Source organism: Panicum hallii, chromosome 9 (genome assembly GCF_002211085.1).
Source record: "Panicum hallii strain FIL2 chromosome 9, PHallii_v3.1, whole genome shotgun sequence".
Taxonomy (NCBI): domain Eukaryota; kingdom Viridiplantae; phylum Streptophyta; class Magnoliopsida; order Poales; family Poaceae; genus Panicum; species Panicum hallii.
Window position 1 is genome coordinate 8,177,459 of NC_038050.1, and position 26,461 is coordinate 8,203,919.

Here is a 26,461-nt window from a genome sequence, read left to right on the forward strand (position 1 = left end):
TCCTCAAATTCTAATTAATGTACCTTCGGTAATCCTTATTTGAGTTGTAGCAGATAAATTATAGGCATAGCACATAAAATGTTCTTTTATATTTTCTTTTAGTATAAAATAGTACTAATGTTAGGGCAATCCTAACCCATAGTGTCTATGATAGTGTTTAGGTTGCCATATCATCAAAACATCACTTTTAGAAACTACACTCTACAATCCATAATATTTTGGTGTAGATTCCTATTAAATTCACTCTCTTTTCTCTACCTACCATATTTATTTTCCATTTATTAAGAAGACACCATTTCACTTCCAATGCACAACTTATAGTGTATAGCGTATTTGTTTATATATTGGCACCGGATCTTACGTGAGATCCAATTTCTTCCTCTGCTTATATACAAAATAAAAATTCTATATGACGATATAATTAATGCTATAAAACTATTATATACGGAGGGCTAGGGATACCTTAACAGATCAACAGGATTTGAGTTTATACTCTAGTCGAATTTCCTAGCGAATCATCATCCAAAATTCAAACCGCCGGGACCGAGAACATGCAAAGCGGAAGGCCGTCCATTCGGCCAAAAGTCTCCTCGTCCTAGGTCTTTCCCCCTTGGCGCTGCCGCCCCACCACCAATACAACAGCCGCCGCGCCGCCCACACACGCGCGCGCAGATACCTTTCCTCTTCCCCTCCCCTCCCCTCTTCGCCCCTTCCGCCACCGCGGGGACCCAGCGGCCGGCCGGCCGGCGCCCGCGCCATGACGAGCTCCTCCCCCTCCTCCTCGTCCCCTTCCCGGAAGGTAAGAAACCCTAAGCCCCGCCCCCCCCCCCCCCCAACCCCGAGGTCGCCGCCCGATTCGACTGATCTTTCTCTCGCTCCCCCCTTTCGTGTGGGTTTTCCTTGCTCCGTGCTTGTGGGTGTGGGGGTGCAGGCGCTGAGCAAGATCGCGTGCAGCCGCCTGCAGAAGGAGCTCTCGGAGTGGCAGGTCAACCCGCCCGCCGGCTTCAAGCACAGGGTCACCGACAACCTCCAGAGGTGCCCATTCTTCCCTCGCCGCCCTTTCTCACCGAGCAATCACTGCCTGCGGGGTTCCTATTATGATTCTTTCCGCACGTGGCTCGAGCTCGACGCATGGCTACTGTTTTCTGTCTGCGAGTTTCGATTAGTCCTGGTGAAATCGAGGAGCTCTACCCGCCACCGAATTGATCCAAGACGCGTTGCGTGCGTTTGGGGTTTGTTGCTGTGAAATTCTCTGCGGATTTCTCTGTCTTCTTTTCCAAAGAGATTTTCGTTATAATTTTGTAGTAGTTTTTTATCCTGAACGAAAGGAAAACGTAAATGAAAAATAACGGTGGATGAAACAATACTAAAGGTGGGTCATCGATGTGGCTGGAGCGCCAGGCACCCTCTACACCGGCGAGACGTACCAGCTGCAGGTGGACTTCCCTGAGCATTATCCCATGGAGGCACCTCAGGTCAGTATCTTTATTCCCCATGTCGTTTAGTTTCAATTGATTATTAGTTGTGCATTAGATTCTAGTTTTTTTTTCTTGGTTACTTTTGCAGGTTATATTTCTGCACCCAGCACCAATGCATCCGCACATCTACAGCAATGGGCACATCTGTTTAGGTATGATTCTTAACTGTTAGTCACCATTTTTTGTCCATCTCCTGCGTTGTAAATTCACTAGAGATCTTTGCTTTCGATGATGAGGGCCTGGGCATCACATAACTCACGTTAAAACTAGATTTAGGATGCATTTTCATGCCATGATTGGCATCACAAAACTCAGCTTGAGGTGAGGCACCTTGCATATTTGTTGTTTACAACTTGGCGGGCATTAGGAAATTTATGATTCTGTGTATTCCACTAAATGCACACTTTTGCGCAATTGCGCTTTGTTTGACCACATCTTGCTCAGCATCTGCACATATTGCCTCACCTCAATCTGCCAGTTTCATGACAACTTAACAAATATCTTCTGTGCTAGAATTCTTTTTGTATCCTGAGTGCTGTAGAAGGTGAAACATGTAGTCTCTCCTGTGCTCTTGTTTTTTGACGCAAGACTAAACCCTAAAGCTGACCTTCCCTGTTGGAATTTTTCCATGAGAAGCTATTCTAATAACTTGCTAGAATCGTATATATGTGGAGGTTACAATCCGAGACGGATTATCGGTTTACATTTCCTTCACTTGTCTACAGATATATTGTATGACTCATGGTCCCCAGCGATGACGGTCAGTTCTGTCTGTATCAGCATCTTGTCTATGTTGTCAAGCTCACCAGCAAAGGTTACATATCTTTTCTACATTATCCTTCTTGAAGCAGTGGACCTTGATGTCTGGCTAATACAGATACTGATTGCAGCAACGCCCAGCCGATAATGATCGCTATGTCAGGAACTGCCGCAATGGGAGGTCACCGAAGGAGACTAGGTGGTGGTTCCATGATGACACGGTGTGATGGGTGTTCCCATTGGCGTTTCCTTTTGGCAGCACCCCCTTCAGTTGCCAGACTACCTTTACATGGGAGATGATTTAGGTTTAATTTCAAGCGACCCATTTGACTGGAAATTAACATGCCGTTGTGGTTTGTAAATGAATGTGCATCAGCGGCAGTTGCTGTAATTGCTAATCCTTACACCTTCGATGATATATAGAATAATGTTTGTTTCTTATCAACTTACGGAAAAGACATGAAATGCAACTCAGGTTGAACTTTTTACTTGCTGGATTTCTGAGTATGTTCTCGAACCAAGAATGATCTATTATTTCTGAATATGATCGCATAAGTATTGTAACATTCCCATACTTACATGACGGTAAACCTTATTGATATCAATTAGACGCCATCTTTTGAAGGGTTACTTGACATGTAAATTTCTTTTGAGCATATCATTATTGTCAAATGTGAAGTAATCCTAGAATTAGTTTGCAATGCATTTCTAATTCCTAACATCGGCAATAATACACGTACAGGTATATTGGGGTGTAAGTAGTTTTACGCGTTCACCATTGAATATACATGTATACTAGTTCCGAAGTACATGTGAGGGCCTTGTGCCATGAATTAGGGGTTTCGTTTTCTAGGAGCACGAGGGGCCTTTTATTAATTTACATGGCCATATAATTAGGGATACAATGCCCATCCACTATATATATGATACATCTTAATGTTTTGATGATACATCTGATTGCTAAACACACGCTACACAAATTCCTCCACTACACCCTACCTATATGTACAAGGGGCTTGCCATGCGCCTGGGCAGGCAGACAGCTCCGCCACATTTGGAAGGGCTATACGGAGATTGTCCTTGCCCCCATCCAACTGTATCTTGTCCACCAAATGTAGAAGCTGAAAACAGCACCAACCATCTACCAGCACGGTTTTACTGCTCATGGAAGTCCTCATATGATGACCTGGAGGAATCACTTTGATATGGCGTTGTTTCCCGCGGACTAGATGGGAGTGAATCTTGCAATGACAGACCTAAGGTGAAAATGAAAAGAAATCGTTAGTCCTACGAAGAGTGGATTTGCACTTGTGTTCAAGTAGTGAACCAAAGTATCAACACGGCAGGAATACCCGAGTTCTTTTGCCCTCTTGGACGGAATTTTCTTCGTATAAGCTTCTTGGCCTTTGTAATTGTAAGTTGCCTCGCAAAAGGGTACTCGCCATCACTCTCGCTCCATTCATCATGATATTCATCACTATGTCCATCACCTCGCATTGTCCGAATCACAAAGGCCTTCGCCTTGCGGCGTTGTGTATTGAAGAGCCCTCTAATTGACGTGACAAATCCATCACCTGCACCATCGCCTGGCCTCTTCAACCATGAAGCTGTTAATTGATCAGGTTTTCCATGATGATCAACATCACTGTCACTCAAATTTAGATCGTTTTCAGGAACAGCACCCTCAAGTATTTCCCTATGGTTGCTAAACTTCTTCCCCTGCCCAAATGGAAACCATCAGTTACCCTTTCGGATTGAAGTAAAGTAATTATTGGGGAAGGGCTTCCCCTCAAAATATGTGGATGCTGGTTTGACAGTAGATGAACATGATTATTCTCGGTCTGTTCAATAAACAGAAAAGGGACCATGCGAATCCCATAACTCAGTAACACTATCAACTAAAAGAACATGAAGCAACATTGTATGTTAGCGCGGTCGCTTTATTTTACAGTTACAAGTGCAGATGTAATCTAGTATCCTAAGTGTGTATGTGTGCATGTGCTGTGAGAGCTCTCCTACCTTTTTCACTCTTCTTAATACAAAGATAGACAGCTCTCCTGCATGTTCGAGAAAAAAACATGGTATATTGGCCCAAGCAGCACCCCACAGTTATGGTGTAAAGGTAATTTCTCAGGGGCAGGCCCATTAAAGTTTGCAGAAAGAGAACCCACATAGAAATTAGCTGCATCGGGAGCATTTTTTTTTTCTCGAACACGCAGGAGAGCTGCGCATCAATATATTAAGAAGAAAGAGGGGTAAAAACCCCGGGTGATACAGTTAGGGGCCTGTATCATGCCCTTACACAGGACACTTGTAGAATATTACAGATAGAACATACAAGACCTGACCAACTAAGAAACAACCTAACCCACCGATCTGCATCGGGAGCTGAACCTTAGCTGCGTTATAAGTCGACATTCAAAGACTGTTTGGGAGTATTGATTAGGGTATCAGACTCCAAAAGTACAGAAACTAAAACCAAACAGAACATAAAACAGCTTTTGACCAAATAAAAAGTGGAGATAATGCGGATCTAGAATACGATACAGCCTAAGCACTGAGCACAGATTTTGTAAAAATGAAATGGCGCACACCCAGAACACTTGCCTGCATTCCAGTCACTGATTTCAAAACTCCCCAGATGATGTGTTTCTTGACTCTAGAAAATAGTCGCCTCCATGTACCAGTAAATTCTGGCTTGTGGAAAGTGTCCATAAGCAGCCTTAGGTCATTAATAGCAAGCCTCGATCCCTCGTACGTGACAAGAAGTTCAACCTACAACATCAGCAACATTTAAGTAAGACAAACCAAAATAACTGTTATAGGACCTCTGAATGCAGCGAAAAAAGATAATACCTGGCTGATCTTGATGTTACGAAATTCCATCGTTTTCCGAGCTCGTGTCTTCTTTTCATCATTATTTGACTTCCCAACTTTCTTTTCCTCATGAGAGAGACGGCCAGACTTGGCAGGCTTAGAATCTTTCGTTTTACTTCTCCACATATCAGTTACCACAACAGAATTCTCTGACACAGAACTGTTCACATCTACTTTTGAATAAACAGCTGAAGAGTTCACGAGTGATAGCACATCATTACTTGTGACGCTTTCTGTCGCGCTTTCATAACAAGTCCTATCAAATGAAGATGACCGGCGCAACTCTTGATGCGAACCGCATACCATATTTGCTTTTATACTCTGAAATTTCGACACCTGTGTGCGGATTAAGCATTAAAGACAGTTTGTTTATACTGCAATATACTCACCAACATTAACCACCACCATCTCAGACTAAATCCTTAGGTCTCAAAGTTTAAAGAAGACATTGTAATCCTTACTCTGCAATAGACTTCTATATAACACATCACCTCAAATTTAGAGATCAAATAGAATGCAGAATATTAATCCATGGGATCTTTTTTTTTTATCTCTAACACATAGGAGAGTTGGGTATCTTTGTATTATAGGAGGGATCCCACGAGGGGAGCTGGTTGATGTTGGGGGATTGGGGTGAGCAATATCCCACTCGCGATGACGGGCAGTGTGAAGGACAAAACAGATGGCTTGAATGACAGCAGGACATGACCATGTTGGGTGGCAGCAGAAGAGCAGTGCCGAGTCTGCAACTGGCGGACATCAACAAAGAAGACCCGTGATGGAAGATCTTTCATGAGCAGCAGACACGGGTCCACAGCAGTTGAATCTGATGGGGATCATGACAAATCGACTACGCGTTGTTGACAGGGACAATGACGAGCTGCACGTGAACTGCAGTAAGCAGTGAGATATGGCGCAATCTCCATGAGCGATGGGCATCAAAAGGCCGCGGTAGAGGATGCCGCGACGGGATGCAGAGGGAGCAGTACCACAACAGACGGCATGGAGATGTCCAGACAGTGCCACTGTCCCATGACGAGCAGGTAGGATAACTGGGTCACGAAGGGCCACCACCAGTAAAAAAAATGTAACAACAGCTGGAGATCTGGCCGGAATGAGGCCATGTTGGGGATCCAGGTCAATAAGGCCCGCAGCCCAGCAACAATTGAAACAAAAAAGCTACACAAAGCAGATTTTTCTCTCAAACGCGCAGGAGAACTGCGCATCAATATATTAAGAAGAAGATACACAAAGCAGATTGACGATGAGGCGACTGAATCACAAACCTAGAGTTGTGATACCATGTTACAAATAATAGGGACTCGATTGGATCATTGTATTGACCCAAACAAGACACTCCCTGCGTTTTCAAATGTATATTCCTGAACTAGCTAGCTTTCCCTAAACATCGTATATTTAAAAATGGAGGGACTCTATTGTATTGTTCCAGTTGACTCACCTGTGAGTTGTCACCGTGTAAGCCTTGCCAACTCGAGACATTTGTTGATGTAGATACAATTGCACCTGACTTCCCAGGAAGCTCATGTTCTCTGACAGAATAGCTGCTAGAAGTAGCAGCATCAACACCAGAAGAGGGCCTTCTTGTTCTTCGAGGTCCAGTTGATGTTGAAACTCTCCAAACTTCCTTTTCTCCCAAAAAAAAAAAATCGAAAATAAGGACTGTAGGACAAAGCAAGGAGAAAAATGGAACAGAATTTGCTTGGGTGGCTTCTGGTTTCTGCGTGGCTCCATGGTGCGATGGGACGTAATCGGAGAAGCTCACTTGAGAAGCCCGTTTCCAAAGACGTCAACTTTTCAAACAAATAGATGGCTTCTGAAAGGGGCTCCTCAAATGCAGGTTTCTTTGATTGGCTACCAATTGATTAGAAGTTAAGCAGGAGCTAGTATAAGCCAAACAAACAGGGCCTTGCAGCTTACCTGTCGTCGCTGCGAATCATCTTCTTCAGGAAAGAAGTACTCCCACATCATTCTATACATTGCTTCAGACAGATATATTCTTAACGGGTATATCTCCACCTGAAAAAACTTAAGGAGTTGGTATGAAAAAGAACAGAGCTAGCAAAGCAAGAGTGCAGACACTAGACAGTAACAGTTTTCAGTAGAATCATGAAATATTTAGAGCTCGAAATTGTTTACTGTCACAGCAACTGGACAAAGATAAAGGTTCACATTTGCATGTAAAATAACTTGATGGTCAAAATTGGATTTCACAGATCCTGCCTGTGCCCAAAGGAACATGTTGTCATCATAAGTAGGAATGCAATTCAAAAATCAGAGCACAGTATAACAGTATTCTATGTAAACTTTTTTTTACATGGCTCAGTTCCATATATTACTCCCTCCATTCAAAATTGTAGGTCGTTTTGGCAAATCTAGATACATAGTTTTTGCTATGCACCTAGATAAACACTATGCCTAGATACATAGCAAAAACTACGTAAGGTTTGTAGACAGGTGAACCGCCTGTCTCACATGATTGTAGACATCCCTACAAATATATTACATGTTTTCTTGTGCTAGCGTCCATGTAGTTTAAGATGGATTTGTTTTGAAAAACATTTAGCTCCCCACAAACAAAGGCAATTAGCTCACATAATATTTAGTACTCCATCAATTCCAAAATGTAGGTCGTTTTGACTTTTCTAGGTTCATAGATTTCGCTATGTACTTAGACATATGTTATATCTAGTTGCATAGCAAATACTATGAAATAGAAAAGCCAAAACAACCTACATTTTGGAATGGAGGGAGTAGCTAACAAACTTCATTGGAAGTTACCAGGGCCAAAATTTAATAATTGCATGGCAGGCGCAGAACCATAAATTGACCATTTGACTAGCTAAACCAACCTGAAAGAGCTCAAGTGGAGAATTTCCATCCTTAGGAGCACCTTGCTTCGCATCCACACGGAGCATGTTAATTCTGTAAAAGAATCCAATCAATCATCATTAAATGGAATACCATTTTTAAGGGGAACTCACAGTGAACTTAAGACATTACAAAGAAAAAGAACAACACGGCTTATAAACATCTTTCACAGAATTTTCAACACTATAATTAAATATCAATAGAACAGCTTGAAAAGCGACCAAGGAGATAAAATGAAAACTAGTTCTTACTTTCCAGGAGGTGTGTTCCAGGCGGACAATAATGTATCACATTTCGCATTGGCCATGCAATTCCTCACAACAAAGTATTTAGTTGTAAACCGAGCAATGCCTATATCTTTGTAATCCCGATCAAAATCATACACCTGCAAATATATTCAGGTGCTATCATTGAACCACAAAATGGCTATGCAATAGAAACAGTTCTCCAAACCTCAAGGAAAGGTAGTAATATAGGTGAAGACTCATCCACAAATGATGATGGGCCAATTGCATTTTTGCCACCGTTTTGGATCGTTATTGTGGCTTTGCCACTAAAGATGACATAACAGCATATTTGCCACTAGAAGTGTCAGTCAACCATTAAACATTCCCTATGCTGAAGGGAGCAAACGCCATGAACATGACACAAATGCCCCTTTTCTAAAATGAATTTTCTGAAATATTTTTGCACCAATGGATACCTAACTGAAATTAGAAACTGGTGTCAAACAGATCTAATTGGAGGGGGTTTCTATGGCAAATTTCCAGTTTTTTAATGGCAAATCCCAGTTTGAGGGTCAAACTACTGGCAAATATGCAATTTGCGCAATGATAAAACCTCAATGAAAGCCAATAAGAAGTGAAGCCACGATCAACTGGAACATTTGACCGGGAAAAAGAAGCAAACAAAAAGATCAGAAAAATTGCAAATAAATATTTACTAGAAATATTGAGCACGCACCATATCATTGATCTCAGCTTCTGCAAAAGTGTTTCCATCTGCGAGCATGCTCCATACAACCTTGCTAATTTTCATTGAAATCCGCATGGCACAAGAAGGGGTTTTATTCTTCCCCTTCTCCAAGCATGATTGTGCAGCCTTATGAAGTTCTTCCCTTAATGCTGAAGATGCAGATTTTCGAGATGTCTCAATGTTTTTAAAATCCCTATGCAGTCCTGCCACCTGATTACAGTACATCATCGATCAAAGCTTGTACTTTATTATTCTAAAATCAAATTAGTTGAGTTGCTACAGAAATAAAGTGGTTTACTGAAAACTGCAGAAAATATGAAACCATTGATTTTGATACAGGCTGTCCAGAGTCAAGGTTTTACCAATGAAGTTTTCCCGCAGTTGATCATCCATAAACAATCACCCTTTTCTACAGAATGAAACTGATCTGTTCCCTTATCCCAATTTCCAGTGAGGGACCTTATATCATCAAGCAGTAACTTCCTTTCCCTGTCCTTCTGTTCAAGGTTAATTTTCGCAAGCTCCACTTCTTGTACTCCATCAGGCACCACCTCATCAGTCTCTTCTTCAATATCTTCATCGTCTGATGGATACTTAAGACTGTTTCTCCTAGGCCTGTGCCAGGAATTTAATTAGGATTAGTTTATTTCAATATGTTGTGTAAAAAGAGGGAGAAACTTAGAAGGGTAATAATATAAGAACACAGATATTTGTATCTTCACTAATCAGGAATATAAAGGTCCAATTTATGCTCCACAGCATGATAATTGCCATGTGCAGGCCGTCGATCTACATGTGCTGGCATGCAGGATTCAAAAGACCGATACCCAGAACTAGTAAAATTAAACAATGTAAGCACACATTGGCACGTTTCTGTAAGACTGTAAACAAGTGATATCTCATCCGATTGGGCTGTCACAACTCACAATCAGTCCTCTTCATTTCTTAGTACCTTTCATAATCACCCTGGTGACGTTCATCATGAAAAAGGCCCAACAACTAGAACCCCTCATTTTATCTGTGGCAGCCAGGGCTCGTAAACGGCAACCCACATAATTAGCCTCCATCCACACTGTAAAGATTAAACACTAGCCTTGAATTGCCCTCCTATGTGGCCACATCTCCCAAAGCAACTCCCCCTCCACCACCCACCCAACCCCTCTTTTGACATCACCTACCTATACAAAATCTACACCTAGATAGAAGTCATAATATGAAGAATCGTTCAGTACAAAGTTGCGTGAGTCATGTTAACACCTAAATCAGCCTCATTCATTGCAGTCACTGAAAAAAAATAGCAAAGGCTAAATGCTCAATTTCGATACCACTGAAGAACACTAATTCCGGAAAATATTAAGAGCTGCTTCTTTGGCAGACTAGGACTCTCCGCCAACCATTGCATGAGGAGGTGGACATATAAATGTGGTGCCCAGGGTTCAACCCCTGGGTGGGTAGATATTGGCTGCCACTGGCGGAGCTACGTTAGGGCCATAGTGGGCTCCGGCCCCCCCTTGGTTCAGGAAAGTTTCTGAAGAGCCTAGCAACCAAGCCGGTTGATGCCCTCAGTCTCCCCCTTCGCATCTCGCTTTGGTGCCCTTGCCCAGCATCCGCCATGGCTCATGGCTGTCGGCCGCCTGTCCTCGCTCGTTATTGTAGCAACTGCCCGCCCCCCCCCCCCCCCCCCCCCAAAACAACAACAACCCCACCCGCACACACACTGCTGGCTGATCCAGTGAACAATTTATAAATGCTAGTCTAAAGGAAATGCATGCTCAACCAAGCATGTCTAGTTTACCAACTAAATCTACCCCTGCATGCTAGATGACGGAATTTCAAACAACTCCTGCCAGAAGCATGTTGATTCCAAAACTGTACTTTTGTACTGATATTAACCCTACAAAGTAATATTCATGTTCTAATGAATAATAATTACTGAGTGAGCTGGCATAGACCATTTGACCAAACTGCGAAGGTAATAAATATGAGAAAACAAAAAAGAATTCATTAAACTCAAAGAAGCCTCACTTGGGAAGATTTGCTAATAGAAGATTCCTAAGCACGTCGAACATCACTTGAAATTGGCGTGAAGTCATCGTTGCAGTAATGTCTGGAGAATTAAAGCATAGCTCCTTTAATGGCTTAACCTGGATCACAAAATATGATATTAATTAACCATCACAATAAAATATTTCATGTAAAAAGTTTAGTTTTCCAAGTACATCCCATAAAAACTCATAGGTATCAGGGTCTAGCTTACCCTCAAGTCTGCAGTTCCACCTTTGTGTCTAGTATAACGGAAGTACATTTGGCAAGGCATAAATACTCTCTCTAACAAGGCACCTGTGCGCTTCAATTTCTCAGAGCTACCTAGAATCCGAGGAAGCCACTGCAGGCCAGCACCGGGGTCTACATCAGTGGGGGCCACATGAGCTTGGACGTCTTTAAGCATCACCGAGAGTTCATTTTTGTTCCAGGTCATTTCAGGTTGTAACTCAAGAATATGTAAGCTGCTTGTTTCCAATGCTTGCTCTAGCATTTCTTTGCCAACATGAACAACCGAATGAAATGAACGTGCCAACACACGACCACTGGCTGCAGCAAGTAGAAACCTTCCCTGGTACATACAGAATTTAGACTTAGTTCCAGATATGGTTAAGGTTGCAACTCCCTATTTTAAAAAAAATGTCAGTTTTTACCCTAGTTCCTAGGGCTGGTTCCTGAGTGGTTTCACTCATTTTGGCAACCGTGATCATTTTGGCATTTATGGCAATAAGAATTGTAGCCAGTAGAACAGATGCAAGCCGAAACTAGTTATTGTGGTTGTTAACATGGAAAAGTGACTCGTGAAACAAGTCTACAGGTGAAACTGAATTAAGGTTAAGGTTAAAAATTGGACTGTTCTCCAATTTAAACTCTTGAAATAATTGGAAGGCATGATATAGATTGCCTACACAAACTACATGGTATTATTCTTGATTACGAGTACATAACAAACTAATTCATAATTGAAATTCACCAAGTGAGAACAAAAGAAACCTGTGTTATTTCCACAATAACTTACATTTGACTCTTCAGGTTGTAGGTTGAATTGGGGTGTGTAAACATTAACCATATACTGGGGTGTTCCTCCCTTGTCCGAGTCATCAAAAATGTCATGCTTCACTGCATTGAGAGTACAAGCTCAACGTCAAATAACAAAGCTCACAATAATTTAATATAACTCGACAATGTTTAGTTTCGTTGGACTCAGGCAGAAGTAAGATGACCACAAGTTGCAACTTATGGTGCAGCATGAAAAACACATCGCAAGAATAAGCATACCATCCTTATCAGAGGAGCAATTGGCTTTATTATGAAACGGGGAAGATGAATCTGAAGCATCCACATGTTGCACTGATGGAGAAGCCACATGTATGGAAGAGCTGGCATCTTGCACCAATTTAGAGCCCTCAGCATTCCTTTCTTCAATCATCTTTCTTTGCGCATATTGTCGTGAAGGAGAGGGTTTTGGAGGCTCAAATGCTTTGGAAATCCCTCCAACCCATGACCAAACTGCATTACGGTTATCAAGAGTCCATAAAATCTTAAGGCCATAAACAAATACTCTTTGGCAATTGTCTGCAAGCACCACATTAAAATCATCATCATCATCACTAGGCTCAGATAAAGTGTGGTCACTTTCACTGTCATCCTCAAATTCAGACCTAACATATGTTATCTCAAGACTCCTACCAGTATCCTGCCATCCCACAAGTCTTTCAGGATCTGCCTTACGAGTTTGCTTTCTTATCGTGAAATAATCCGAAGATAAGAGGAAGCCCTCCTCATGTTTTTCTTGGAAATTGCCCATGTTACTTCTGTCGTGAATAAATTTACCTGGTGAATGTTGGACGCTAGTCCTTACTTTGCATACATTTTCAACTGAAGACAGGTTGCTATTGTCTCGCATCAGATAAACCTCTGGCCTGTGAAGATCCAGACCACGATAAACAAGGTCCAGCGATTCACGCTTACAATCAAATGTGTACTGCTGTTTACCTCGACTGTAACATAACTCATACTTCAAATTTGACATCTTAAGCGTCAAGCCACGAGCAGGGTCATCCTCCGGATATAAAGTTACATGTCTTATGCAACAGGGAGTAGCATCAACACGGAAAAAGAATTCAACCAAAACTTTGTCCAGTGAGAGGTTACCAGATCTAGCAGCCCGAGGAATTCCAAAACGACGCCATCTAGAGAACGAACGAAGTTTGTGAGGGGGGCTGTAATTTAAGCTCCACCACTTGAAAACCCAAGCAAGGTCATGAGCTCCCAGGTTCATGGTAGGGAATTCATCATCAGCTGTTTTGCAAGAACTGCCAGATGTGGTCCCACGGACCAGTGAGTTATTTCCATAAAAGGGAGATGATGGGCCATTACCACACTGGGATTGCAATGGTCTAAGGGAGAAGTTCCACCTAAGAGAGAGATAAGTTGATCGAAATGGATCATAAACTTTCTTCCGTGGCTCCCCCTCAACAGGGAGGGCATGCAAATAATGATTCAATGGATTCCCAGATTCACACTGCCAATCAATAACCACATTTAAGGAGAACAAAGGAGCATATATAAAAGGTCTAGGCACACCAGATGGTCGTGTTAACCTGCAGTTCTTCGTAATACTATCTATGCTGCTGATGAACATCTTGAATTCTTTCGCAGAAACATCCACATGACCATCAGTTTGCTGGATCTCCATATATTCAGAAACAATTTGGAGTTTTTCCATATGCTCATAAGGATTAGTTGTCGCCAGGAATTTCCATTTGGTCTCGTTGAAATACAAAACTATCTTTCCGTGCAAGTAGTATCTCATGTCATCCCACCACGGTAAGCTGCGCTCCTTTTTGGGTGGTTGGACTGCTGGACTAGAACTAGCCCTTTTGCTAAGATTAGCTCTCCGCAGGGCTACTTGAAATGCATAACTTATATCAGCGAATGATGGCTCATAACCAACTCCAAAAGATATCTCTCCCTTCTGGAAATAGATAGGTAAATTAGAGTACATTTTCATTGCTGGAGTAGTACCACTGGCAGAACGTAGCATCGTGACCTTTCGCCACCTTCCAATATAAACATCTTGGTGTATTTGGGGTTGAAAACATGTTGCCTGAAAGTAGCCACAGTGAGAAAGAAAAACGAGTATGGACAAGTATCAAAAATCACATGTTCTTAAAAAAAAAGTCAATTTTGAATTTAGATAACCTAAGTATTCATTATCATCGGTAACCATCATTGAATGAACAAAAACTGATTTTCAAAACAAAAGGTTCATATGAATCTGAGTTATCGAAGTATACGGTCAACAGTTACAGGCAAACAGTAAGAGTACAGAATCTGACTAGTACATTTATGTGTGCACATGTGTGCAATACTACAATATCAGAATATCCAAATCTGCCAACCTGAGAATCAAGTCATACTCAAAATTGTCACGTTTGTAGTTCATTATTTATATACTATGTCTTTAAGTTCCATCTGACATAGACACCACCAAGTATACCTGTTTTCAATGTGCGGCATGGCCAGTGCCCATGAAATAATTCTAGTCACCACTATTTAATATTGGGTGTCCAGTACTACTTGCCAGTCTTATCGCAGTGACCAGTTCAAGACTAAATAGTAAATACCAGCTGGGGCACAGTTCCTCCATTCTGGAGAGGGGGCTCCACATAGCAGCTGAACTGGGGATCAATCTGCTTTTTGTCGAAGCTGACTAACTAGATAAACAGCATGCCCATTCCCCTTCAAAATTTGTATGCATGAGCATTGCGTCAAATAGAAGGAATACTAATATGTGGAAGATCAACCTAAATCATACATCTAGAATGCGTCAGGCGGCGTAACTTAGAACAGTTTTGTGTTTTGTGAAAGCAATATTCTCAATGTATTACAAATCTTTTAAAAACTCATTAGTTCTAACACAAAAGAAAGAATGCAACATAACTGACCTGCTGGGCAAGCACAACACGACCTTGACATTTCGCACTGAGCGAGGAAAACAAAGGAGAAGTATAGTCTCTCAACTGTACAACCAAGGACCCAGCAAGGACAGAAACATCACTACCATACAACCGAGAGAATGGTATATTTTGCTCCTGACAGACAGGGTCAAGCCCCTTTATAAATTCAACCATTTCTACCTCTCCACCATCTATCCTGATCAAAGTAACATCCAGTTCTGAAGCAGAAAGTGAAAGAAGAGAAGCTCTTCGCGAGCTGGGTTTGAATCCAGCTTGAAAACCTTCTGAACACGCTCCTGAACCTTCTGCGGGTACCATGTTCTGACAAGCCACATAATATGATCGAAATGTTTTCTTATGGATTTCTTCCTGAAATCTTTGAATAGCTGCCGTGTCATGCATACCAACTTCAATGCCATCATAGAGAATTTTTCTCTCAGAGCTGCGATTGTTTGGGTCTACACTTCCTGATATAGCTTCCTCAAGAAATTTCAACCTAACACCTAGCTCACAAACTTTGTTCTTCATCAAATGGTAATGTTCATCGAGCCAACCTTGGATGGGCTCTTCCTCTATATCTGCAGTCAGTTTACGCAATACAAACTTCACAGATCCAACTTTGGATGCCCGAGAATTAACCTTTTTTGATTTTTCTTTTCCATCAGTACATAGTAAACTTCTTTTGGCAGATGAGACAAGCTTTAGTGCACGAAGCATATCTTCAACAGCATCCTCTATGGCACGCAATGGCAACCTGTAAGGCATGCAAATATGGACATCTAGCCCTTGAACAACCCAATCTCTTTTTGTTGATGGCTCAACCTTTGCGCCAAGCAAACTTCCATTGCTGAAAGGAATACATGATATCTGTATGCGGGTGCTCTTTAGAACTCTAGAACCATTAAAACTAAGAGACATGCCCTCAGACAGTACACCTATCTTGGCATTTTCGGTAAAGATGGATTGCACATGCATGTTTGCTTCAACACCATCTGCAAGTTCAGCAGATACCCTTAACACATCCACATCAATGGCAAAAATTGATCCTTTTCTGTTAGACTTCTGAGGTTTAATTGAACCAGCAGTCATGTTGCCATGTTCATTTGCTTTGCTATTGGCGACTTCAGTATTGATCAGCTTTTCAGAATTCTGAAACTTGTTATAATGTAGGAAATGCTTAAAGCGGATGAAGGTCTCATATAGTGCTAAATGAGCATCAGGTTCCCATCTCAGATTAATGTCTGTAGCACTGAAGAGGGAGCACACAGCAGCTTCTGTATGGCCACTGGATCGGCGAACAATTTTAGCATTCTGCATATCTAGTAAAGTTACTCTGACACCAGAACTATGATCCTCAGGTAATTCCTCATAGATTGTCTTCACCCGTTCCAGTTCCGCTTCTGTTGTCTTTCTCTCCTTGTCCATACACATAGAGAGATGAGATATTACCAAAGATGCTGAGAACCGCAAGTTGCGGTTACTTCCCGGTAAAACTGAAGTTATGCTTGCCCTACGTGGTGTGCCATCAGCAGAAACACTAACAATTACTTGACCACCTTGCGAGCCATAGTTCACACGCTTTGGATCATCAATTGCCATATTTACTATGTTTGCATCACCACAGTAAGAAACAGAGCATTTCTGTAGACTTAATTTCAATATTTTCACACCTTTCGATTTCTTGTCCCCTCTATGCTCCAAATTCTTCTCTTTAGCACTTCCGCCAGATGGCTGAAGACTCTTAAATAGAGTCCTAAACGACATCAAATTAAGCACAAGTGATTCCAAATGTTTGAAGCCAAATTTCACTTCTATGTCACTAGTATCAATGGACAAAACAAGTGCATGCCTACTAGTTTCAATCATATCTTGGACGTCACTTTCCCTGTATCCCCAGTCGAGGCTCACCCGAGCGATATGCATTAGGGAACCAGAGTAAGTATCCACACCAAATCTGTTTTCCTTCAAGAACTCTCTATATTCTTCCTCCATGTGCACCAGCAGTTCACCAAGTTCTGTGTGTATCTGAATCCCCTTGCTTGCAATATTATTTGCAAACAAATGTAATGACTGAGAACAAGCCTGATTTATAAAGGGAACATATCAAAAAACAAGTCAAAGGATGATGCTTACACTTAGCAGGTAAAGGATCAATGCATTTGTAAAGTCTAGAACATAGCATTAACAAATAATAACTAAATTACCAAGCAAAAGTTAGCTTAGAAGAACATGCATTCATATTCCAACCACTAAGTACTACTCCAAAGAAGGTAAAAGAGAAAAGAAAGTGTCGCTAGAACCCATAATGAGAGCTAACCCACAATACCCACACTAGAAGCATAGTCACACACTCACACCTCGACAAACTTCTCCATTGTTTTCAAATGGCGCACGACCAGCACATGTATTTAAAATGAACTACACCAACCAAAAGTACGTACTTTTTTATCAACATGCAGGAGAGCTGCACGCCTCTTTGTATTAGAGATAGAAAAGAAACAACCAGTCCCATGCATCACCCCAAAGGACAAGGCTCAAACCCAAGAACACACACTAACACACTGGCACTCAGCAGGAAGGGCTCACTACAATCTTTTGCAAAAGTGTTAAGTCTATCAAGGCCAATATATATATATATATATATATATATAATGGACAGTAATCATCTCCTCACAAATAATTCCAAGATAACAAAAGGCATCTGCAGCACACAATGCTTCAACAGGGAAATGTTATTTGTAATCAGCACAAGTCATCTACACAAGACAACTATTCAACATGCCATGTCCCACCCAAAAACATTCATAAACATAATAGGCCTTACTCTTAAGATGACCTAGGAACTTACATGGTACAATGCCAATCCATCAATACTGTAAAGCATGACAGCCGTTTCCGGGGCAGCGACTGTGCAAGTCCACAAAATTGGCTTGAACTCCTTTTTCTGAGAAATTTCTTGATTGGAGTCTCTCTTAGAAAGTTTCATTCCTCTGGATCTCAAAGAATGAAGCCACAACCATGGCATCAGTCTGCTTAACATAATATTGCACTGCGTCCCGCCAAGCTTGGCATCGATCTCAGCTCTGATTGGAAGAAATGGCTAAAAGAAAGACATATGTTAAGGCTCTTAAAGGTGATCACTTATTATAAACCAACTAATGTGTAGGATACTTACGTCCACAGGGACATCCAAAGATGCGATGGTGACAACTTTAAGAACTTCCAACAGAGAGCTAGAGCCTTCTCTAACTAACTGAAAGAAACAAAGTAAAATTTTATTGATTAAAGAATAGCTACTGATGAAAACAAGACTAATAGGTATCACGAGAGAAAATTACATGAACTTCACTTAGATCAATTTGAACATCGAAGTGTGGCGTAGCTTCTTCTAAATCATCCTGTGGTAGGGACTTTGCGCAAGTAAACTGGATCCCTGTAATGTTGTTGTCAACACTAAGTCCTTCATGCAGGTGCCTGAACTTCACATCAAGCTTCGGCACACTGAAGCTAACCTTCCAAAGAACAAACACAATATTTAGCAATATTTTTCACTTTTCAGGAAGAGCAGGGCAGAGAGAACATAAGTGGACAAAGGCATGATGCTGGTCACCAAACATGTCATTTTGAACATCAACAGAGCCTTAAAAAGTATAGTTTTGACCAATAAGTTTTACTGCAGTGTATCTACATACACAATACAGTATCTGACACCCTCAAACTCTTAATAAAGGCACAAGTCTAATTAGCACCCAAAAAAAAAGCTCTTGCCTGGGTTTGAAAACCTACCCTCAACTTCAGAACCAGGTATCTGACATCCTCAACCTCTTAAAAAGACACAAAATATACCACCACTCAAAGGGAAGATTGCAAAATACCACCATAGAAGTCACTTCAAGTTGGACGTACCCCCCCCCCCCCACACACACAACCACACACACACACCCCAAAAAAAAGTTAAATAGTTGGCTCATAGGGGGTGTTTGCGATTTCGCCAAAAAATCATTGCGGTTTTTTCTGATATGGTATCAAATAGACAAGGTTGTGTTCCTGTGGCATCCAAAGTAATAAAATAACAAATTTGAAAATTGTGGCTTAGACCATCAGATTGTGCAGGAAAGCGTCTCACTTCTCTGTGCAATCTGCCAAATTTTGTGCATGGTCCATATCAAATTGTTCAGATTAGCATGCCATGTCATTCGTGTTGCCCTAGTATGACACCACATCAACTAAAATCGATTGAAGGGCGCCCTTTCTGTTCTCGTCAATAAGTGACTCCTTTTCTGGTTATTCCTCACTTCACTTGATGCTTGCAGAGGTCAGTGTTAATTTTGGGTCCCAGGCATCAAAGACAAAGCTACACATTTTCATATATCTAATATAAACATTTATAAATAATTAAATATACTAATATCAAAGTTTGAAAACTCTGACTGCATGTATGCCTAAAACAACATTTATGATGTATTGCAACTACAGCAAGCAATTTGTGACAGATAAAAATGGTAGTACATTCAGCTATTTTGATAGCCAACAGAAATATGTAAATTGCAACTCACATATTGGAGAACATCAGTACTGAAGTACCAAAAATTCATAGCAGACAAGCAATGATAAGCCAGAGGAACCAACACATTTTGCTAACAATAAACAAACATAAGACCAACAACCCAGACTTAACTTGTGCCTTCAAAACATCAATAAGACTCAGTGTATCAAGCTATAGGCTTAATTTCACCAGAATGAAGTTGAGTTAATTGATTTATGATTTATGCTATGGTGGCTATATTAACTAATCAAGCTGGTTAAACTGTAAAGTTGGGCAAGACTTTAGCTGCAAACCAAAATCATAAGTCTTGAAAAAAGAATTGGCAAAATCCAGTCCTGAATACATTGTAGACTAGACAGTTATGTAACCACATTTCATGCAAGTGTGCTCAGATTACTAATGCAGATAAACAAGAATTCAACTACACAGCTATCACCAAAAAATACATGTCTCAAACGCTCCAACAACCTATCCTGGTAAATAAGATATGTATGTACCATAGAGGGGAGAAAATAAGGCAGTTCTAATATGAATTTCACATCGTGTGCAATGCAGCAAAACTGGTACAAGGCTAACATGAAAAATTAGTAATTGTAACAAAACACCACAACAGCATTAATAGATATTTCCAACTCAAACATTTGGGTAAACCAACCTTATCCGGAAATGTGAGCATTTGTTTCTTTAACGCTGGTAGAACAGATTTGCTTTTCGTTGTCTGTTTGATTGCTGAAGTATCCATGATAGCATCTCCAGTGTTCGAAGAAAAAGTATTATATTTCGGAACTGTATGTTTCTTGCGAAACAACCTTTCATCAATGTTTGCAATAACATGCCCACATTTCAATTCCAGGTTAATGATTTTGATACCTTTCTCCCTGATAAAAAACTAACAAGTAATAAATACACACACCAAAAATTAATGGAAATTTGAAACATCAAATTATTATGGTATGGAACACTTCTTGGGCAATCAAATATGCAATCTGTCTCTCATACATGATCCCTACTTTTGAGAGAATTATCCTACTGCTTCAAAAACAGAAACTAATTAAAGAATAAAATGCAAGGTCCCAGACATTTTAGATGATTTTACAGTAGAGTGATTTGTATGTTGCTAAAATATAAGCTCCACCCGAATGTATCATCTGACAAGAGCAGAAAAACAACTCACTTTTCATGACCGAAGTCACAAGTAATCAACAAATCTTCACAAACAAATGGGGCCAAGCTTTTCTCCGAGTTGGATACAGAAGCTTGATCAGACTGGAAAGCATCAAGCAGATTACAACTGCCCATCGGATCAGCAGCCAATCCTAAATCTCCAAAGTGTACATTCAAAGGTAAAAGATGCAACTTGACACCAAGAATATGGCTAGGTCCAGCAATTTTCAATGTATCCACCGTTAATTCTTTGATATCAACAGCACCTCTTGGTACCTACATCATTGGTTTTCACAATTAAGAGGGAAAAACTTAAGTAGCAGCATGGAACAGACATCACATATTTGAGGAAACAGATTATTTGAAAACTACAGTGCTTCCAGACAAGCAATCAGCAAAACTACATATGTATACACACACACACCAATCGCATCAATATGGGTGGGTAATGTGTTTTGCTAGATGTTTTTCACAAGAATTTTGCATATAGAACACAGATCATCGGAACTATGTAAATTAAACAGATATTGTGCAGAATGCTAGCGCTGTAGCGCATGCAAATAAATTCTGAGTACATTTGATCGACACTACCAAGCATAGCACATGGCAGGAGCTTTAGGCAAAAAAAAAACTTTCCATTGATCTACACAGCACAGTGGCCTATGCAACATGTAGACATGTAGAGAAAAAGCAAGGTACTTCGGTCCTGTTTCTTGTCATTTGTTCTACAGATAGATTTGCATGCAATTATTTGGATATCATGATAGAAAGATTAGTCATCTAACAGAGCACAAATTTTATCTTCACACACATTGAAGGGATGAGACTATCTAGTACCCAAAAAAATGTTGTTGCATTCTTACTAACTTTTCTGGCCATTTCTAGTTACTAGTTAGGGTAGGTGCAGTCATACAAACCAAATTTTAGCTTATACAAAATTATCAAGTCAGTTTAAATTACCTTTATTATCAAATCTGTCACAGAAACTGAAAAAAGTCTTGCCATGCTTGATGTGACCAGCCATTTCCCTTTTCCTGTAGAACGAGGCCTTGCTGACTTTCTTACCTTTTTGTTTTCTGATGATGATCTAGTTACAATTTCAAGATCATTTATAAGCAATTGCAATTTTGGGTCCTTGGAGATAAAACCGAAACTTAGTTTGACCAGTGACTTGCGGAAACTTAGTTTTATTTCACCAATTGAAACAGATTCAACTGAACCCTGATAAGGAGTTGGATAGCATGAGCAGATGGATTAGCAAGAATGAAACAAAATCAAAGCAGAAATATAACTAAAGACATAATTATTCAACACAACACAGATTGTTTTGAGTCTTAAAAACATCAATATTTCATAGCACAAAGAAATATTATGATCAGATTCTCCATACCTACTGAAAGCAGAAAAATAAGCAACATGAAAAGCAACACAGTTACACGATACGTATTTCAAATGTCAAGGTATTATTAAGCTGCTTCCCCAAATCATCACCAATAATTGCAACTGCGAAAGCAGGGGCAGAGGGAGGGAGGGGCTGAGAGGCCAAGACCCCCCTTGGTAGGTGCACCCCTCCTAGGTATACAGAATTTCACAAATTTGTTGGAAAAATGATTTTGTTCCTCCAATAGTTTATCTGTTAGCACTGGGGCCACCTCATGAATATTTTCAGGCTCTGCCCAGTGCAAGCCATTTTTTTTGGCTGTACATAGCATTAATAGCTGCTTGAAAACTATAATGAAGTGTGTGACAAGACCACAATAAAGTAACAACAAGAAAGCACCAGAACTGCCTGGAAAAAAAACACACAAAAGGCACCAAAGCAAATTGTCACTAATAAAATGAATTGAAAACAAAGTATTGACAATCATAAACTTCATATAGCTCTAGGGCCTCAGCAGCATGTGATGAAAAACAAACCTTATGAAATTTTATTGTCACATCCCGCAAGCAATTGAACCCAGCAACTCGAAACCCAACAGAAGCTGCGAGCACACGGCTCAAGAACCAAGCTAGCAATCTCGCAGCAAATCTGCAAAGAAGAGAACACATATCAACACTGCAAAGAAACTCCAGAAAAATATTTACAGCAAAACATGAAATGATGAAAGTGTTAGCATGATATCATATCTGTTTGCAATGGCATCACTTGGGGATGTAAGACATTCGATTTAATGGCATAGTTGTCTCTTTGAATGATCAATTTTCGAGAGGTATTAATAATAGTAATGTGCTAAATTGTGACATTGAACAGTCAAAATGTGTTTAGTCATGTCTCAGTGACCAGTCAAATTTCCATTACAAAGTGGCAGAAATATAGAGCTGCAACCAACATGAATAATTCATTGACACAAAAAATCAAAAACCTCAGATTTAATTTTCCAGATTTACCTCAATGTGGCATCAGAATAGCATGTGAGTGGCAACATTGAATCTAGAACATAACAATAACATGCAATAGCAAGAAAGAAAACTAAGCTATTCCAATCTCTCCGTATAAAACTAAGTTATTCCAGTCTCTCCATATAAAACCATCATTTTAACTATGTGACCATGAATCCATGCTCAACTATAGCATAACATAATCCTATTCTGCACCAAAGAGCAAGAAAATGGACAACAGAACACACCAGAACATATGCAATTATAGTAGTCAGGTGTTAGGCTAGAGTAGAAGAACTTTGAAATTCAGTTCCAAACAGAACACTCACTGGAAAAACCACCTAATAAGCACGATTGAAGCAACTCTTGTGTCATGTTAGTTACAACCAAAGCTAACTATTTCACTGTATCATACAAAGCACTACCGATTGCAGGCTCCAAAACATACAGAGTGAATCCAAGGCACAGGCCACAACAATGCTTAAGCTTGCCAGCTCAATTATCATATCATGATCGCATATATATACCTCTAATTTGAACAGGATTTTGTTACACAATGCTCCAGAACGATTGGGCCTGCTCAAACACAAAAGACCCAAATGACGATTCCAGTAAAACCCCAAGTTCCAGCACAAGCAGCTCCTACCCAAGCCAAAAACCTCCGCGAAGCCCTGCCACCGCCACTGCTAGCAGCAGTATACTGAGACCACGGAAGTAGAGCCACTGCAGTTTCCAAGCGCCAGTTGGCATCATCTGCGAAAACCGCAATTCACCACCCCGCGCGCGGAACCCCCCAATCGCCCGCGAGTAGCAGCAGTGGCACGCACTCTGTGGCCTCGCGGGAGGCCCCGCCGTGGAATGCCGGATCCCACCACCGTCCCCAGCAGCCGCGCCGCCCGTCAAGTCCAAAAAAACCAGGCAGCGCCTCCGCGAGATCCTACTGTCCTAGTGGGCTCCCAGCGCTCGCGCAGAGGCAGGGAGGGGGGCAGAGGGGGCTTACGTGAAGACGACCCATCCGACGACGGAGACGGCGAGGAACACCGAGAAGAATTTAACCGGCGAGGACGCCATGGCCGCCCCCACACTCGCGCGTCCGCCGGATCCGCGTCACGCCGCCTGGATCCGGTCCGGCGCGGGCGCCGACATGTGTCCTCCCTCCAACCCTAGCCTCGGGGGCGCTCGGCCCGCGGCGCGCGAGGGCGGCGGCAGGCGATCTCGCTTGGGGGAGACGAGACGAGGCGAGATGCAGCTGTGCTGTTGCCGCCTTGGGGGATGTGTCAGGACTCTCTGAGAAGTCAGAGCGAGGTGGGGAGTGGGATGGTGTGGGGGGTTTGCAAGGGGAAGAGGGAAGCCTTGGGCTTTTCGCCTTTGGTGACTTCCGAAGACGGGCAACGGTCCAGGTTCTGAAAACGAATTCTCGGCGAGGCGAAAACTGGATAGAGCATGATGGATTCAGTAGTACTCCAAGAGACAGACAAAAAAAGAGGGAGAGAATAACGATATTCCAAGGCTTTGCTCCCTCCATTCTGAATGTAAAGTATCTTAAGGTTTAAAATTTATATCTAAATGTAAATCGTCGTCGTAGGTTTTTTAGACAAGATTTACTATCACCTTTATCCCTTCGGTCTTTAGTTCCCACCGCACGAGCACCTTCGCGAAGCGTCTTTTTTTCTCCGACGCCCGCCCACCTGCCGTCGCCTTCCGTCTCCCCCAATCTTCCATTCCGATGTTCTGCTGCTCGCCTCCATCTCAATCCCAGCAAGATAAGCAAGCTCGTCGCTCGCCGCTGACCCCCCATCCCCTCTCAATATTTTTAGAATTCATAAGGTAAGCTTTAGACTGAAGCGAGGAGAAAAAGCCGAGGTCAAGGATATTCATGTCGGGAGAATTGGGGGCTAGTTCATTAGGCGTATATCTAGGCATGCAAAGTCTGGGTCATCAAGTTTAACATGTTAGGGAGCATTGTCTTGCTGTATCCATATGATTTTCCCAGCATCTTCTTTAGGCCAACAACGTACGATGGCGGGGAGAATCTTTGATATCAAGAAAGCCTTACTTGTTTCTCTCTTAACATTTATAATCTTTTGATCAAAATACCTCTAGGTCTGTTGGGGCTCTTCCTTTTGGCAGGCTCCTGAAAAAAAAAAAAGACAAACCACAAATACGTTGAAGAATTTATAACAAATAAAAAGACAGCAAAGTAATAGATGACTTCACCTTCCTAACAAATGGAAATATTGCAATTTTCCCATCAAAATAGCAGTTCCTTTGAGCATCGTACCTCGGCAATGCAAGAAGTGATAAAAATATGCATTTATGTATGTTGTTTTTATTCTGCACTGTCCTTAAAGGATCATCTTCATCACGATGCAAGTACATGGTTTTATTTTTCTTAGTGCCATTATACCACTTCTCATCCATATGCATAATTTTTCGCATATCTATAAATCTTGGTTGACTATGGACATTATTTGGATCTATCATAGAAACACAATATTGTAGCCGTTTTTTTTTCTTCTTCTTTCAAATAAGGTTTCAGACTGCTTGAGTGACGGCGAACGAGGCTTTCTTTGAATATCTTATGCAGTTTTGTTTTGCCAACAATTCTGATGCAAGAGATCTAATGGTAGTCCTTTTATTCAGAGGAATTGTTTTTACCTGCTCCAGATCAATATGAACCCTCTTGCGCCCACAATTGAGTGTTCCTTTTGATTTGGTGTCCACTTGAGAACCTTCTGCTTTGCATCTCTTAACATTAGTCCATATCCTTTGCACAACTCTCCTGTTAACACCGAATAAATCAGCAACAACTGTTGCAGTATCTTACAAACTTTTCTAGAAGAGCTTCATATACTTGTTGGCGTTGTTCATTAGACAACTAATTTCTCCTTGCATCATTTTCTGGATCAGAAAACTAATGAGATTTTTTATTTCATGTTTGCTGAATCTATGATTTTTGAAATATAAGCATTACTCAAATCAAAGGGCAGCCCCTGATCTTCTACTCAAAGACTTTGGTTCTGCTCATCCTCGGGTCATGTTTTTTATTCTCTAGTAAAAGATATATAGGTCTTTTAGTGGATTTTGGTGTGAGATGACAAAACACATCTATATTTAATCGTGTTATCAAGCATATGTGCAGGTGCTAAGGGTGAATAACAAAATGTATTACGAAGGATGACCCCTCAAAAAAGAAAATAAAAAGCGGTGTTTCAAATTTACTTAGATTTTATTTTAAAATTGAGTATAGAAACACCGTACTATCAACAGGGACTCTGATCTACAAGTGTTGACGTGGTAGTTGTGCTCAAGAGAACCTATAGAAAGTATAAGAATCAAACTTACCACTATAAACAGCCTTCTTGTGAAATCTCCTACTGAATCCAGAG

The 26,461-nt window shown here is 41.1% G+C and overlaps 2 protein-coding genes across 2 annotated transcripts; one reads left to right on the forward strand and one right to left on the reverse strand.

Annotated features, from left to right (window-relative positions):
* The first annotated feature begins 574 nt into the window (after positions 1-574).
* On the forward strand, positions 575-2,725 carry LOC112874996 (ubiquitin-conjugating enzyme 15-like). The gene is made up of 6 exons (XM_025938653.1): positions 575-799; positions 932-1,035; positions 1,373-1,475; positions 1,567-1,630; positions 2,204-2,292; positions 2,369-2,725. Exons 1-6 carry the CDS (start codon positions 758-760, stop codon positions 2,462-2,464), a joined length of 498 nt encoding a protein of 165 aa, XP_025794438.1. The 5' UTR covers positions 575-757; the 3' UTR covers positions 2,465-2,725.
* A 259-nt stretch (positions 2,726-2,984) lies between these two features.
* Positions 2,985-24,408, reverse strand: LOC112874995 (protein SABRE). The gene is made up of 23 exons (XM_025938652.1): positions 24,073-24,408; positions 22,611-22,722; positions 21,654-21,914; positions 20,704-20,969; positions 20,185-20,407; positions 18,322-18,495; positions 18,159-18,236; positions 17,832-18,083; positions 14,972-17,065; positions 12,300-14,130; positions 12,040-12,140; positions 11,236-11,592; positions 11,004-11,122; positions 9,341-9,593; positions 8,967-9,188; positions 8,255-8,388; positions 7,985-8,057; positions 7,053-7,151; positions 6,574-6,759; positions 5,094-5,450; positions 4,845-5,012; positions 3,590-3,956; positions 2,985-3,493 (listed from the first exon to the last, which is right to left on the reverse strand). Exons 1-23 carry the CDS (start codon positions 24,141-24,143, stop codon positions 3,393-3,395), a joined length of 7,899 nt encoding a protein of 2,632 aa, XP_025794437.1. The 5' UTR covers positions 24,144-24,408; the 3' UTR covers positions 2,985-3,392.
* Between the last annotated feature and the right edge of the window lie 2,053 nt (positions 24,409-26,461).

What these genes read in the sequence shown, in the direction of transcription:
- LOC112874996 (XM_025938653.1), top strand. Translation starts at nt 758, where the DNA reads ATGACGAGCTCCTCCCCCTCCTCCTCGTCCCCTTCCCGGAAG. An exon ending in CCTCGTCCCCTTCCCGGAAG is followed by an intron (nt 800 to 931) that starts GTAAGAAACCCT and finishes GTGGGGGTGCAG; the next exon opens with GCGCTGAGCAAGATCGCGTG. An exon ending in ATCCCATGGAGGCACCTCAG is followed by an intron (nt 1,476 to 1,566) that starts GTCAGTATCTTT and finishes TTACTTTTGCAG; the next exon opens with GTTATATTTCTGCACCCAGC.
- LOC112874995 (XM_025938652.1), bottom strand. Translation starts at nt 24,143, where the DNA reads ATGGCGTCCTCGCCGGTTAAATTCTTCTCGGTGTTCCTCGCCGTCTCC. An exon ending in GTGTTGTGCTTGCCCAGCAG is followed by an intron (nt 14,131 to 14,971) that starts GTCAGTTATGTT and finishes GGCTACTTTCAG; the next exon opens with GCAACATGTTTTCAACCCCA. An exon ending in ATGATTCGCAGCGACGACAG is followed by an intron (nt 6,760 to 7,052) that starts GTAAGCTGCAAG and finishes TTGGGAGAAAAG; the next exon opens with GAAGTTTGGAGAGTTTCAAC.